Here is a 13,440-nt window from a genome sequence, read left to right on the forward strand (position 1 = left end):
AACTTCTCAAGGTGTTCTAATTACGCTTCGAGGAATGGTGTTCAGGATGCTGTGTGCCACAGAGCTGTGTTTTTACCTATGTAAGTTGGAATTCTGAAGCAGTTGCTAGAGAGACAAGCTACTTCTTTCTCGCTCAGTTTTTAAGGAGAAACTAGACTTAGTGAATCCTGAGCAGGAAATTGCTTTAGCAACTTGTTGAACTTTGCTCCTCATCAGAATGCCCAAAGTCCTCGTGTTGGAGTTGCATGGTATACACTTCCCCTGGCTTTGCTGCGAGAGATGAGCCGAGCTATGACCCAGCTGTCGTGCTAATGGAGGAATAGGATGCTCTTGTGTTGATTCACAGTCAGATGTGAGGCTGAGGAATTAGTGTTAAGCAAACCAAGCCCTCTGCTGGGCGTGAACCTGCATGATTCAGTCTGCAGTGAAGTCCAGCTCAGTGCGGTGTGTACTTCTGTTTCACAGCCTTAAATGCCACCTGCAGATCATAGGTATGGCTGGACAAATTAAAATTGCTCCACTGTGGTTGCGATGCTGCTTTTGTGCTCTAGCAATCTGTGTTCTGCTGTGGCAGCCATGCGCAGATAGCTTCCCTGTTCTGCAGCATGCTCTCACAGACGGTCACAGTGGGGTTTCTGCACTATTTCCAAATAGAATTTCAGAGGAAGGCTTTCTGTAAGAGGTTTCCTAATGAGTACTTCTATTTTTGTCATTGCTGTTGCTCATAAAGGTAGAAAAAACAACTTCGTATTTACTATGCTTGTGATGCATTGAGATCAGAGGGCAAAAATCTTTTGCTTTCCCCCCAGCTTTGACTGTCAGTGATGGGTGTAAAACAAAGTGGAGATACCAGGCAAATATTCTGTATAGAGCACCTTCCACAGTAACTAGTGAAACTTGGCAATAGGAAGTACATCATTTGACAGTAATCTTATTGCAGGCTTCCCTTGCTTTGCTGTAGGATGCTTTGAAGCTGCAGAGAGGCTGCTAGGATGACTGTATTTAGTCTGCCCTTTCAGTCAAGTCATCAAACACCAGAATGCATAGATCTCCTCTTAGCTTCCAGGGATTTTCCCCCTTAACAGAAATAGGGGGTGGCCTCTTTTTGACTGCATGTTCAGAAGGGGGAAGTAATACTCCACTGTGCGTCTCAGCTCTACTGTGATGATTCAAGGAGGAAGTAAGGTGGAAGAGACCAAGAATAGCTACCAATAAATCCATAAGGACCTAGCAGTTAGGATCCCTATCTCTCCCTGAGGAAGTATCAGGGTGGTCTTAGCACGGTGGTTAGGCTTCCAGCAGATGTCCAGCTAGTTCCTGTTAAACTGGTGCTGTCTTTGGGGATTTGAAAGAAGAGGAAATTACTGAAGTCTTCTAAAGCAAAAAATATGAAGTGTCCTATGAGCCATGGTAGCCTTCCAGGGCTCTGCTTGCCCTGCATAAGAGGGAGTTTAGTTATTGCTGATGGCCAGTGAGATGTTTGGTCCAAGCCTTCCCTGTGGAGAGAGTCAAAGCGACCTGCTCTTGGGTTGTAAACTGAAGTCAACTTCCTGCTGATAGGGACTGAACCCAGTCTCTAGGGTGGTTATTAGTTTACCAGGGACAAACCGCTTCTAAGACTGTGACACAAAGCAATCTTACAGAGCATTATCAAGCTATTTTTACAATCTCTTTCTGGATTATAATCCTTCTTCCAGTTGCTCTCATGCCTTATCTCAGACGTGGTTAGTGGCACCTGGCTGCTTTAGTATGGTAGCCATGACAAACTTGGTCGAGATACTGTGTGCACTCTGAAATGTTTTGTCCCTGTTCTATGCCAGTATTGGAAGGGTCAACAGCTTTTAATAATGGAATGAGGTTTCAGGGCAAAAAAAAAAAGATTGCTTAGAGATGTCCCTGTATAGCAGGTACCAGGCAATCGTTATCCATAGCTTAAAATGAGCTGTAACGAACCCTGTGCTTCTGAGTACGGGTAAAGCCATGGTCTTCCCTCCTGCTTGGCAAGGTTTATGCTGAATGAGTGTCAATCATACCCCAGTGTCTGTGTCCTGGACGTGTTGGTGAAGGAGGGAAGAACTGACAATGTCCAGAGTCATCTTGGATCATCTTGAGCAACATCAGTAAGCATCTGAAACCGTGCCTGCTGGTAGATCTAGAGAGGGCATAAGTGGCCAGATCTGCCTGGGTGTACTGCACAGCTCTTCTGAGCCTGCATCTTTGCTCGTGATGGCATTGGAGCCAGGCTTTCCATGGTTGCAACCCAGGGCTCAAGTCTCTAGATAACCATTTGCAGAGGGGGGAGCAGTAGGAGATCACCCTTGCCTATTTGCACACACATTTTCATGACTCTTTTAGAGATTTAAGAGGTCTGAACTGTATGTGTCCTCTGTCAGATCTGGTTGCATTTAGCAGCAGACTCCAGGGTGGTTTGACACGTGCTCTGGAATAGTCACACGGGCTTTCCTCATGCAGGAGGCAGGTTGAAAAGGCTTAACTGCCCCTCACCTGGTGAACTGTAGAGTGTTGAGCTTCCTTCCTGACAGCTCTGCTTCAATCCATGTGACAGAGCACACTCATCTCTAGCAGTCAGGATTTCCCTGCTGTCAGGAAAGAGCCCCCCTTTGATAGGGGGAGGAAAGGGGCATCTGATAAAAGATGAGCAGAATAGTCAAAACAGACCTGAAAAAGGATTGCAACAAATGCTGGTCTGCCTGTATCTGCGGTTTTCCAATGGTTGAAGTTGGACATGGCACATAACCCTCCTCACCCCACACTGGGGGCTTGACCTCCGCTCTGCGTGAGTGTGCTCGGGCCTTCTGAAGCACCCGGGAAGGAACGACGTGAGCCTGTTTCTTAACACCCCCACCACTGAAGTATGGTACTTGTTGTCTAAGGGCTGTGGGAAGGTTTCATGTATCCACAGTTACTCATCTGCCCCAGAAGTATGTTTCCTGTCGTGGATTATTTAGTGACAGATGCCAACTGGCACCAAGGTGTTAATGCAATCTCTTCACATTCTGAACCGTTTTGAGTCGGAGGGGGGACTTGTTTGTTGCTCTTTCTATTAACAACGTTGCATAAAACTCTCTGGAAGATGTTTTGTGCTTGAGACTTGTTGATTTAATCATGGAATGTAAGAGGTATTTAAAGGTGATAATAGGAGGAGGCAGAAGCAGGAGAATTTGATGCAAGACTGGAGTGAGGGGGAGAAGCACAGTGTTATCTTTTTTTAAAAAAAAAATGGGCTAAGCACGTGAGCACCACTGGGAAACGAGCCTATTGCCTCCTTCAGCTTTGCTTGAAACAAATATCTGTAGCTGTGGTGTTGAGCAGCTTGTGGAGAAGGCTGGGATTGTCAGCTGAAGGGCTGCAGCGTCTCACTTCAGCCTCAACAGAAGCTCTCTTATCAGCCATAGATGTGCTTTCCTCTGATGCAATTTCCTTTATTTTAACTTTAGCCTGAATTTTCAGTGTATTTGCCCTTGAAGCTTTGTACTGCTGTGCCAGTGCTTGCCCGAAGATTAACCAGACCAACTCTGAGTCTGTGGACATGAACAACTGTGTGTTTTACTTGCAGATCTCACCAATATATTTGAATCGTTTCTGCCCCAGCTGCTGGCCTATCCTAACCCTATAGATCCTCTAAATGGTGACGCTGCAGCCATGTACCTCCACCGACCAGAAGAGTACAAACAGAAAATTAAAGGTAAGGACATAAACAGCGTATTACAGAATGAATGTGATTCCACTTGGGTGAATAAGGAGTGTCCGTGCTGCAGATTAGCGTGTCTGTGACTCTTCCTTCCTGTTATAGGGAGCTTGCTCATTTTAAATGGGAGTAGCCTTGATTAAAGGGTGAATGTACTGTTACTGCTTGATGACCGAAGCCACTGTATGCAGTGCGTGGGGCAGGCTTTCTAAATCATCCGCTGATGCTAAGCAGGGAGGGCTGTAAGCAAACTGGATTAGGATTTAGCATGATCCTGACTGGAGAAACGATTGAGAAGAGAAGGTATACAGCTGAAGAAGGGACAATGAAAAACACTAAACTTAAATGGGAATATCCAGTTGCACAGCTACTAGATAGAAAGCAGCTTGTTTGCATTTTGTGGAAAGCGATCTAAGAGCAGCTATCAAGGAATCAGTGATGCTACTTGCAACAGTCACTCTTGTACAGTGACAGGGGAGGAATCTTCTGTAAGCACCAAGCAATGCTTTCTTGCTGCTTTGTACTCCAGCTAAGTGCCCAGTTCAGCAACTGCCATTTGAGAGAGCTGTAGACTAATTAAAAACATCTAGAAGGGTATAACGAGGGTGGACAGTCTTGAAGATGTGTCATAAGAGGAAAAATTGAAAGAAATGGAGGAGTTTAATCTAGAGAACTCAGCCGGGCTGTGAGCTTTGAAATGTCAAAGGTGCCTTCAGAGAAGAAGGGAATGATTTAATCTATCCTCAGTGTTCACTGTGAGCAGGATTTGGTCACAGGGTTATAACTTCAGCTGGGGGGACAGAGGCTAAACATTAACAGTGACTGATGAGGACAGGTAGACACTGGCAGAGCCTGCAAGGGTGCTGGAGTGTCTGTTCTTGGAAGGGTTTGAAGAATAAGGTAGGCAAGAGAAGTAACTAGTGTCAGTACCTTCTTGGGATCTGGGAAGGGTCCCAGTAAGGACCTTCAGATGCTTCTGATAATACTGGGGGTGAAAGGACTGTCCTAAGACTAGTAAGTGAGAGATTAAATTATTTTGCACATGGAAAATGGGAAATAGAATAGGAAAATGGGAAATACTCTTGAAATTGGTGCTCTGCCTTTTCTAGAATCAGCTTTATGCAAGCAGGGCCAGAGCACTGTTTCCTGAGGCAACAGGCCTGTGGCAAAGCCATGGACTTTATATCTTGATTTATTCAGTGAACACAATTGGCATTTAATCCAGTGGTTGGTAATTTACAGCCTTTGGCCCAGATTTGGTCTGCAGCTTGGATTTTAATAGAGCCCATGACCACCTGATATTTTTTTATTTTATTTTTTTTCGGTTACTGAATAACTGTACGACTTGTTGAACAGGCCCTGCAGATCTTTCTGGCAGGGCTCCCACAGACAAACAAGGGGAGCCTCCGTCAGCAAGCACAATCCATTAGTCTTCCTCCCGGTATAAAAGGAGATAGCAGCTTTCCTAATGGAGCGTTGTGAAATCTCCCTCGTGTTCAGAGAGCACAAGTATTCCAGAAAGATGTGGGACTTGGTGGTGGAGTCCTGTCATCAGTTCTGGCGTGTCGCTGCAGAGTGGTTAAGCCTCGAGTCACTTTGTTCCAATGCTAAATGACTCTTAATCAGCTGTATTTTGTTTTGGGGGTGGAACTGCAAATGAGGCCAAGCAAAGCTGTATTTAAATACTCAGTGTTATTCAGCCCACTTTGCTTGACTCGTATGACAGCTGCGTCACAGGATCACACAGTCGCCCTGCAGATCTGGTCAGTTCAGTGTCCAGAAGCCCCTTTCCTTTTTTTTTTGTGTGTGAACAGGCTTCCAGGCAAAATGTTTTGTTGGATAAAATCTCCAGGGCCAACATGAGGGGCACTTTGGATGTCCTCTATGCCTTGATGAAATAAAAGATGCACCCAGGAAAATGTACACTGATGGCCAACAGCAGATGCTTCAAGGAAAGTATGAGGGCTTTGCTGAGGGAGCCTAGAGGAGGGATAATCTGCTCCCTTGGTCTGCTCCTGACAGTCAGGTACAAGCAGTGAAGATGATCTGGAAGGGGTTTTAAGTACTTGCAATATATCTCATGTTCCATATGCCCAAGAGCCTTCCTCTGCTTTCTCTTCGCAGGCTTCAGTGACAACTATAAAACAGAGCTAAACATTGTCATTCCTCATATTGTAATGTTCTTAAAAAGATAACCTTGGACATGTTAAAATTGATGCAGTGGATTGTAACAGCGTCTTTGCTCTGGAAAATTCAGTATTGCAGATACGTAATTTATTGCCTCTTTGTTTTTTAGTTATGAACCCATAGAATGGTTATTTGATGTAATGTTAGTGAAGAAACAGGCTCGGGCTTAGGACAGAGGTGGCACAAGGTTTGTGGTCACCATGATTCTTACTGTGAGGCCCAAAAAAGTAAGGCTTTACCATGGAACTTGTAGATATCTGTTAATATTACTGATACGCAGCTGGAAAATGTGATACTTAACAGATAGATCAAGCAGTTAATTGCCACAGAGCCAAATGATCCTTTAAGATCCTCTTTCTTGACTTCCCTGGGCAAGGTGGCCTGCCTTGTCACTGGTACAGTGCCAGTGAATGGGTCTCAAATATGGAAAAATGCCTTAGCTTTTACCAAGCTGTTCAGAACTGCTGCTTCACTTCCCTGTATGCTGCCTTTGGTATCTTTTTGGTAGATCTAGTATGAAAACTTCTTTGGGGGAACAGGGGCGCTGAGTAACAGCGATCACAGTGGTGCGGTAAGGGCGCCGTGGCACGGGCTGAGCGTTGGTGCTGGGAGCAGCAATTCTGTCCTGCGTACTGCTATAAAATTCCAGTGGAGCTCCTTGGAGAAGCCGGTACAGCTCACAGGCATACAGCAGCCGCAGGGCGTAATCACAGCTTGTTCACGTTGCTGCGGGGTTTAAAAGCAGATGAATCAAAGCTGTATTTCCCTGGTAGGAAGAGGTGCATCGAGGCTTTCTCTTCTTACTGTGAATGAGCTTCTGTGGAAGATGGTTTGTCAGTATTATTTAGATATTTCAGGTACTCTTCCATTAAGATCCAAGTTCAATATAACGTTCAACACACAAGCTCCTTGGAAGGTTCACCTTTCTTAGATTCAACCTTCAGAAAGGCCCAGCCCAAGGCCTTGGTAGCTTGCCTGGGTAGAAGATGGCATTTTAAATATGAAGTCCTTCAGATTGCGTCTGTTTGACACACCTAATTTAGGCTCAAGCAGGTCTTTTCCAGCAGTCAGAAATGGTGGCTTCCATGTCTGAATCGCCAGTGGCCCAGAGAGCACTTGAAGTAGCCAGTGAAGATGTGCTGCTGGCTTTCTGTCCTGCCCTGTTCAGCACCTCATGGCTCCTGTGCATAGAAACTCCCGAGGCAGCTGCAGCCGTTGTTTTGGTGGGTTGTGGGTAACTGCAGAATGGATGCATTTATGTCATTTATAGCACATACATAAAAAGATTACCTCTGGGTGACAGAGGTATCCCAGGTCTTGCAGAAGAACAACTCAGATTCCTTTTGCTCGATTGTGCAGGAAATAACTTCATTGGGTAAATATCACTGTCCTGGGGGGAGACCCCTTCCTGGAAAAGTTACAGGAAGGGAGTAGCTGCTATAAGGATGTATCCCGTTTGCAGCCCCTCTCTTTCTCTCTACTTGTCATCTACTGCCCACCTACCTTCCCATGTAAAAATCTCTAAAAATGCACTGGTTTTCTTTTGTGTTCCTCCATCAGTTATTCTTGTCATTAAACCACTACGACTTCTGTGCCGATTTTTCCTCATTTTTTTCAGTACCCATCTTTTTTGGCAGATGGTTCCTGCCCCAGCCTCTGCAACTCTTGCTCTCTGCTCTTGTGCAGGTAGGCTGCAAGGCACCGTGGTAATACAGGCAAACAGTCTCTTCTGCGAAGATAATTCTCTGTGGCCAAGATTAAGGACGAGTGCTTTCCTGTTATGTGCGCTCCAGCAGCCTGACAGCAATCTTCATCTCCTCGCGTTGCGTAGAGGGGCCTTGAATGCTTCGCATTTCCTACTGTTTACATAGCTGCTTTAGTTCTTTATCAGTTCTTGCAAGTTCTCGTAAAACGGATTTGAACAGCTGCTTCTGGAGTCTGAGTGAGCAGGTTAATAATGTATATTAAATAGACTGAGACTGTTTGTGTCATTAGATCCAGCTGCTCAAGCTCACTGGGCTCAGAAGCACCTTTTGACTAGCTCTCATGTCGTGCTTGTCTAGTGCAGAGCAGTTCTGCCGAGACCCCGGGGCACCCCATCCTCTGACCTCCTCCGTAAAGCCTTGGCTTCAGGGCACTGTCTGTACCGTGCTCTTCGCTCCGCAGTGGTCATTTGGGCTGCGTGTGTCCTCGTGTCAGCTCCACAATGTAGAGGGAACGTGCTGCTGCTGCAGACTTCTTGTCCCTTCCGCTATACTGAAGGGTGGAAGTGCAGAAGGGAAGCGAGGGATGGTTTTACGAAAAGCCAGTCTTTTAAAAGCACAATCTTTAAAAACTGTGTTGTAGCACTTAGATACCTGGTGTTAGATGTGTCCTCCTGCAGCTTTGTCAGTGCATCCACCTGCTGATGCCGTATGGGATAGAAAGCAGTGATCTTTGCCCTTGAAGGAGAGGGGGTACTCGTGGACCTCGCTCCCTCCTGTTCCCCCGGAGGAGTTAAAGAATATGCAGCTGGGAAGCCCATGAGGCTGGGACTGACACGTGACATTCACAGTCCTGTGCAGGGACTCATCTTTGAGCGCAAAGGGATAGTGACTTTCCCTCCTTCAGTTTCTTAATACTGCTGTTTGGAGGAGGCTTTGTTGCATTTTAATACCTTCACACCTGGAAAGATAATGAATTAGCAACTGAAATTCCCTACTGGCAGCGCTGATACCAACGGGAGCACAACTCCTCTCTCCCTGCCAGGGCGCGTGGCTTGCAGTGTAGGGGAGGTGGTGTCGGGATACTGAGGTTGCATCGCATGTTCGTGCCATGAGCCTGAGAACAGAAGACAGATGAGAGAGACTTCACATTGAGGCTGGTGGTTCCTTCTTCAGCCCAGTTTTGCATTAGTTTTCTCCCCTGCCGCATTGCCCAGCATGCGTGTAATGGAGATACCTGCACGCTGGGGACACCAGCCCCTTGTAGGATCTCAGAGGGGGTTATACAGTCGCATCATTCAGTCAAAAAAGGAGGAAGGCGATTCTGAGACTTGACCTGGCTGATGGGGTTTGCTTCCTGCGTTGCACTTCTACTGTGCCCTCTGCGTGGAAGTTAATGTGGAAAAAACGCAAGCCACATCTGGCAGAAGTTACTTCACCTGCCTGCAGGAATCCCAGTAAACCAGTTTTCCTGCTTGCTGTATAGCCTCCTGTTTGCCTCTGGCTGAAGTTCAAGGTGTTGAACTGGGTGCCCAGAGCCAGTGTGGTTTGGACCCTGTTGTGAGAGGTGGTTTTCTTCGGTGACCTGCAGCGCTCTGGCAACCACTGCTGACTGGAGTGTTTGCATCTCCCGTGTTGATGTAGGTGCATAGGGGCTCCCTGCAGTTCTTTCTCAACTGATCTACAGCTCTTGCCTGGTGGGAAGCAGGTTGCAAGGCTTGTGCTTTCCGGGCAGAGCCTGGGGTGGACTGAGGTTTATCGTAGGGCTGGGGGAGGGAGGAAAAGGGGATGTGTTTTTATTTTGCATTTTAAAAGAAAAAGGGAGAAGGGAAGATATTCCTGCAGGTTTGTCTTCTCTGCTTTCTCTGTCCATCCTTCCTTATGCTGTGCTTATGCACCCAATCCCTCCCACTACAGACTGGGATGGGGAAGGGTGTAAAACTGGGTTGGTTTGGCGTGGGTAGCCAGTGTCCTGGTGTGCCCCAGTCTGCAAGCAGGCCCCTTGGAGAACTTGTTCTTTCCTGCCAAAGGCAATTCTTCATCTTCTATTTTGTCTGAAGTTTTTCTTCTCTTCCTCCTTAGTCTGGCTCTCGGCTTGGGTTCAGTGATGGGTGTTCAGCACTGCCAGTTCAAACTTTCAGATCTTCATGTCTTAAAGTCAGGGTTTATAGTATGCTTCATGATGGCGTTCAGGGTTGTTCTGTAGGTCGTCATGGTAGCTCCTTATTTTGACAGTCAATATAACTTTATTATGACTAGGTAAGTGAGAGATACCATACTGGGGAGGGCTTTGGTTGTCTCCAGCTCTGTGTGTGTGTGGTGTTGACGTCGGAGCCTTGGGGCTGCACTTGTTTCTGAAAGTCTTGCACATCTGTAAGGTCTTGATCAGGTATTTTCACAAGTTACCAGACAGTGCTGCCCTTGGTCAGAGAAATGGGGTAATCCTGTGTTAATTGCCGTAAACTGAGCTACGTGCCATCTCATGTGCGATGTTACTCAACCGGATGTTAGTTGTAGTTCTTAGCCACCGATCGTTTAGCTGATGAATGTATGAATATATGTATATTTTTTTTTCTCACTTGCAGAATACATTCAGAAATATGCAACAGAAGAAGCACTAAAAGAACAGGAAGAAGGCACCGGGGACAGCTCATCTGAGAGCTCCATGTCCGACTTCTCGGAAGATGAGGCTCAGGATATGGAATTGTAGTAGAAGAGGCAACCTGCTTTTCAGAGAGACTCTAATTTCCTAACCATGAGAAGCAGACTATAATATTCATATTTAAACAAAGCAATTTTTTTTATTACTAAACAAGGTTTTTATGAATAATAGCATTGATATATATATATCACCCTTTAGATCTTGATTTTCTTGGTCATTTCTCGAACCTGAGATGCATAGCATATTCCCACATTCCATTTTGGTAGCAATATGCAGCCTGAATGCATGCATTCAAATTCCATTTGGCCAAGTCAACTTGTGTGCTACTGAACTGTCAGCTAAAACAGCTGCTCTGATAGGTAGGGAGTTAGCAAAGGTGTTTGCTTTCTTAACAGTGTTTCCAAAGACACCATCTTGGATGCTAGCATGGAACAGCGTTTTCTCAAAGTAACAATCTGGGGGATGATATACTAACTGTGTAGATTAGGCAGTGAAATAAAAGGTGCTCCTTCAGGTCAACCTTGCCGATCATATTTTCTGTGGAGTTGCATTAAAAAACAAAACAAAAACACCCACAAATGCATGGAGCTATTCAGAGCATTGAAGCTTAAAAATTTTGACTTGGATTTTAAGTCCGTTTTTATATGTGGACTCCTGCCTGCCCTCTGAACTGTAGGGACTGACAACCACTGGTCTGTTTGCTTTTTGGGACTCTTGAAAGCCTTCATCTGGATGTTATTCGCTTTCTTGATCTGGATTATGAGCTGTTCCCTTTTTCGGAGGAAAAAAACAAAAAAACAGTGCTGTCTAAGCAATGCTTTGATTTAGCTGGAGCACATGTGAAGTCAAACTCCTACTTTGTCATAGTTCTGAAACTGCTACCCTTTAATGGCTTCAAGTTTGCTTTTTCTCTTGCTTGAAGTATGGTTAAACATCTCGCAAACACTCTCCATCTCCTGAGAGGGGTCTCTGACCGGATGGATTAGCCTTGCTGAGAGCTTCAGATCCACGAGGATTGGCCCATTGGCTGTAGTCCATGAATCCATCGGCACTGATTTTATTTTCCTTTGTTTTTCCCCGTTCTGCACCAGCTTGGTAGCCATCTGCTTGTGTGTGTACAACAGGATTAAAATTTCTTAAAGTTAACAGAGTATGATCTAGAAAAAATTGAGACGAATAAAAAAAACCTAAAAGCACCAAATGAGGAAGCAAGTGAATCTGATCCTTTTTTTTTTTTTTTTTTTTTCCAGGACACTTCTGAATGAAATATTTGATTTCTCCTGGTATCTGTCAACAAGTTAAGATTTTTGTTTGTTTTAATGCTAAGAGAATCTAATACAGTAAATGTCTGCCTGGGATGCCAGTATACTTGAATTTGGATAATTGTGCATTTGAGATTCTTACTAAGATGGATTTTAAATCTGAATGTTACCTGCTGTATTTTGGGGGGGTTTCTGAGGGGTTTGGACAAGATATTTTAATTCATGGTGCAACCTACAGGATGGTGCATGGAATTCAACCCACCCCGAGCAACTCTTGAACAGAGTTTTGAATGTTGGACTGGTAAATTTTCATTTTCCCAGAAGTGTTTTCCTTTAGAAATGCCACCAAGTTTTGAGTTTTGGGGTTGGAAGGTTACAATCCTATTTCTAATTCATAAAGCACAATCAATTAATTTTTTTTCTTTTGAAAAAAAAAAAACTCTTCAAGCACCATTTTGCTTTAGCATGATTTTCCTTAATAAAAATATACAAAGAATTTCCTTTTATGTTAATTACGGGCATGAAGCAAAGGTTTTCCTCTCCTTTTCTTTTTCTTTTCTTTTTTCTTTTTCTTTCTTTTTTTTAAGCAGTTATGTAGGGCTGTGGCTAGTGACTGTGCTGAAGTTCTCTATCTAGCATTTGTGGCTTGTCGGAAGGGTAATATTAACTATTTAACATGTAATGGTGTACTTAACTCTTATCTAGCACGCTGTTTTTCTCATTACTTTGGGGAGGGAGGGGGCCACACTTTGCTGGCACTGGTTAACCCGCTTTCCTGCTGCCCGGGCAGTTTGCTTGTGCTATAACCTTTACTGTAGGTGCTACTTAGGAGTAGAGTAAGTGCTGGGTGGTGATATCAGTTTAAAAGGAAAAAAAAACACAATAAAAATTTGTATTTTTTCAATATTGTATAAAAATAGTGTTCTAATTACCTCGTTCCCCCCACCCCACCCCCAACTTCCTTTGCAGGTTGTTTCTCTTCCCCCCAGTCTTACCTAGCAGCTCAGATTTTAATGCCTCGGACGCTTGCGCATTCCTCCCTCCTTTTTGAGAGACGTGTGTTCGGCTAAGCAGGAATCCCAAAGAAATCCCGGGAAAGCTGCAGCGCGCCCCGCCGGGGCGGCCAGGTCCGTAGCCAGGTTGGGGTGTTTTTTCTTTTTTTCTTTTTTTTTTTTTTCCTCCCCCCCCTTGCCGAAAGCGCAGCCCGGGCCGCAGCGGGAGTCACCGCCGCGCTGGCCCGAGCCCGCCGGGGTCCGGCCCGCCTGCTCGCGGCCTCCCCGGGCCCTGCGGCTTCTCCCTCCCTCTTTTTCCCTGTATTTCCCCCCCCCCCCTTTAGCTCTTCTGCACATCTCCCCCCTCCCAAAAGCGAGCCTTCCCTCCCCAAAACGACAGGCCTGTAAGGAGGCTGGAAGGAGAAGCTGGAGCCACGCAGAAGTAGCACAGCTTGCTTTTCCTTTTTATCATCGTGAATTTTGGGGCAGTTTGTTCTCTTTTTTTTTTTTCTTTTTTTTTTTCCTCCCCCCTCCTCTTTCCTCCCCGAAGCCGGGCAGGGGCGCGGGGCCCGCCGGCCTCCACGGCGCCGATTCTCCCCGGTGCCTCCCGGTTCGCGTGCTGGGGGGAGGGAGGTATTTTTATTTTATTTTATTTTATTTTTTGCCGCCGCTTTCGAGCGGAAGGCGCCGCCGCGGAGGCGCCCCGAGGCCTTGGCCCCCTTCTCCTTGGTTTTCCGCTCCCTCCCCGCTTGCCCCCCCTCGCCTGGCACTTTAGCAGGGGCGTTTGCAGCATGAGAAATGGCCGTTACTTTACTGACTGTGTTTGGTACCGATCGTGTGATACTTGAAGAGAGCGGGGTGTTTTGCCCTTCATTTGCATCCTGTTTTTTCTTTTTTTTTCTCTCTTTTTTCTTTTTTTTTTTTC

General features: G+C 45.7%; 1 protein-coding gene across 1 annotated transcript in view; it reads left to right on the forward strand.

Moving 5' to 3' along the window:
• The window catches only part of UBE2H (ubiquitin conjugating enzyme E2 H), a 44,215-nt gene extending 31,775 nt beyond the window's left edge, over positions 1-12,440 (forward strand). Inside the window, exons 7-8 of the mRNA XM_085325903.1 lie at positions 3,578-3,706; positions 10,185-12,440. Coding sequence (XP_085182029.1) covers positions 3,578-3,706; positions 10,185-10,309 — 254 coding nt within the window. The 3' untranslated portion in view covers positions 10,310-12,440. The remainder of the gene's footprint in view (positions 1-3,577; positions 3,707-10,184) is intronic.
• The last annotated feature ends 1,000 nt before the right edge of the window (positions 12,441-13,440 follow it).

This window comes from Rhea americana, unplaced genomic scaffold, assembly GCF_003343005.1.
Source record: "Rhea americana isolate MKP2758 unplaced genomic scaffold, rheAme1 scaffold_1, whole genome shotgun sequence".
In the NCBI taxonomy this organism is placed as follows: Eukaryota; Metazoa; Chordata; class Aves; order Rheiformes; family Rheidae; genus Rhea; species Rhea americana.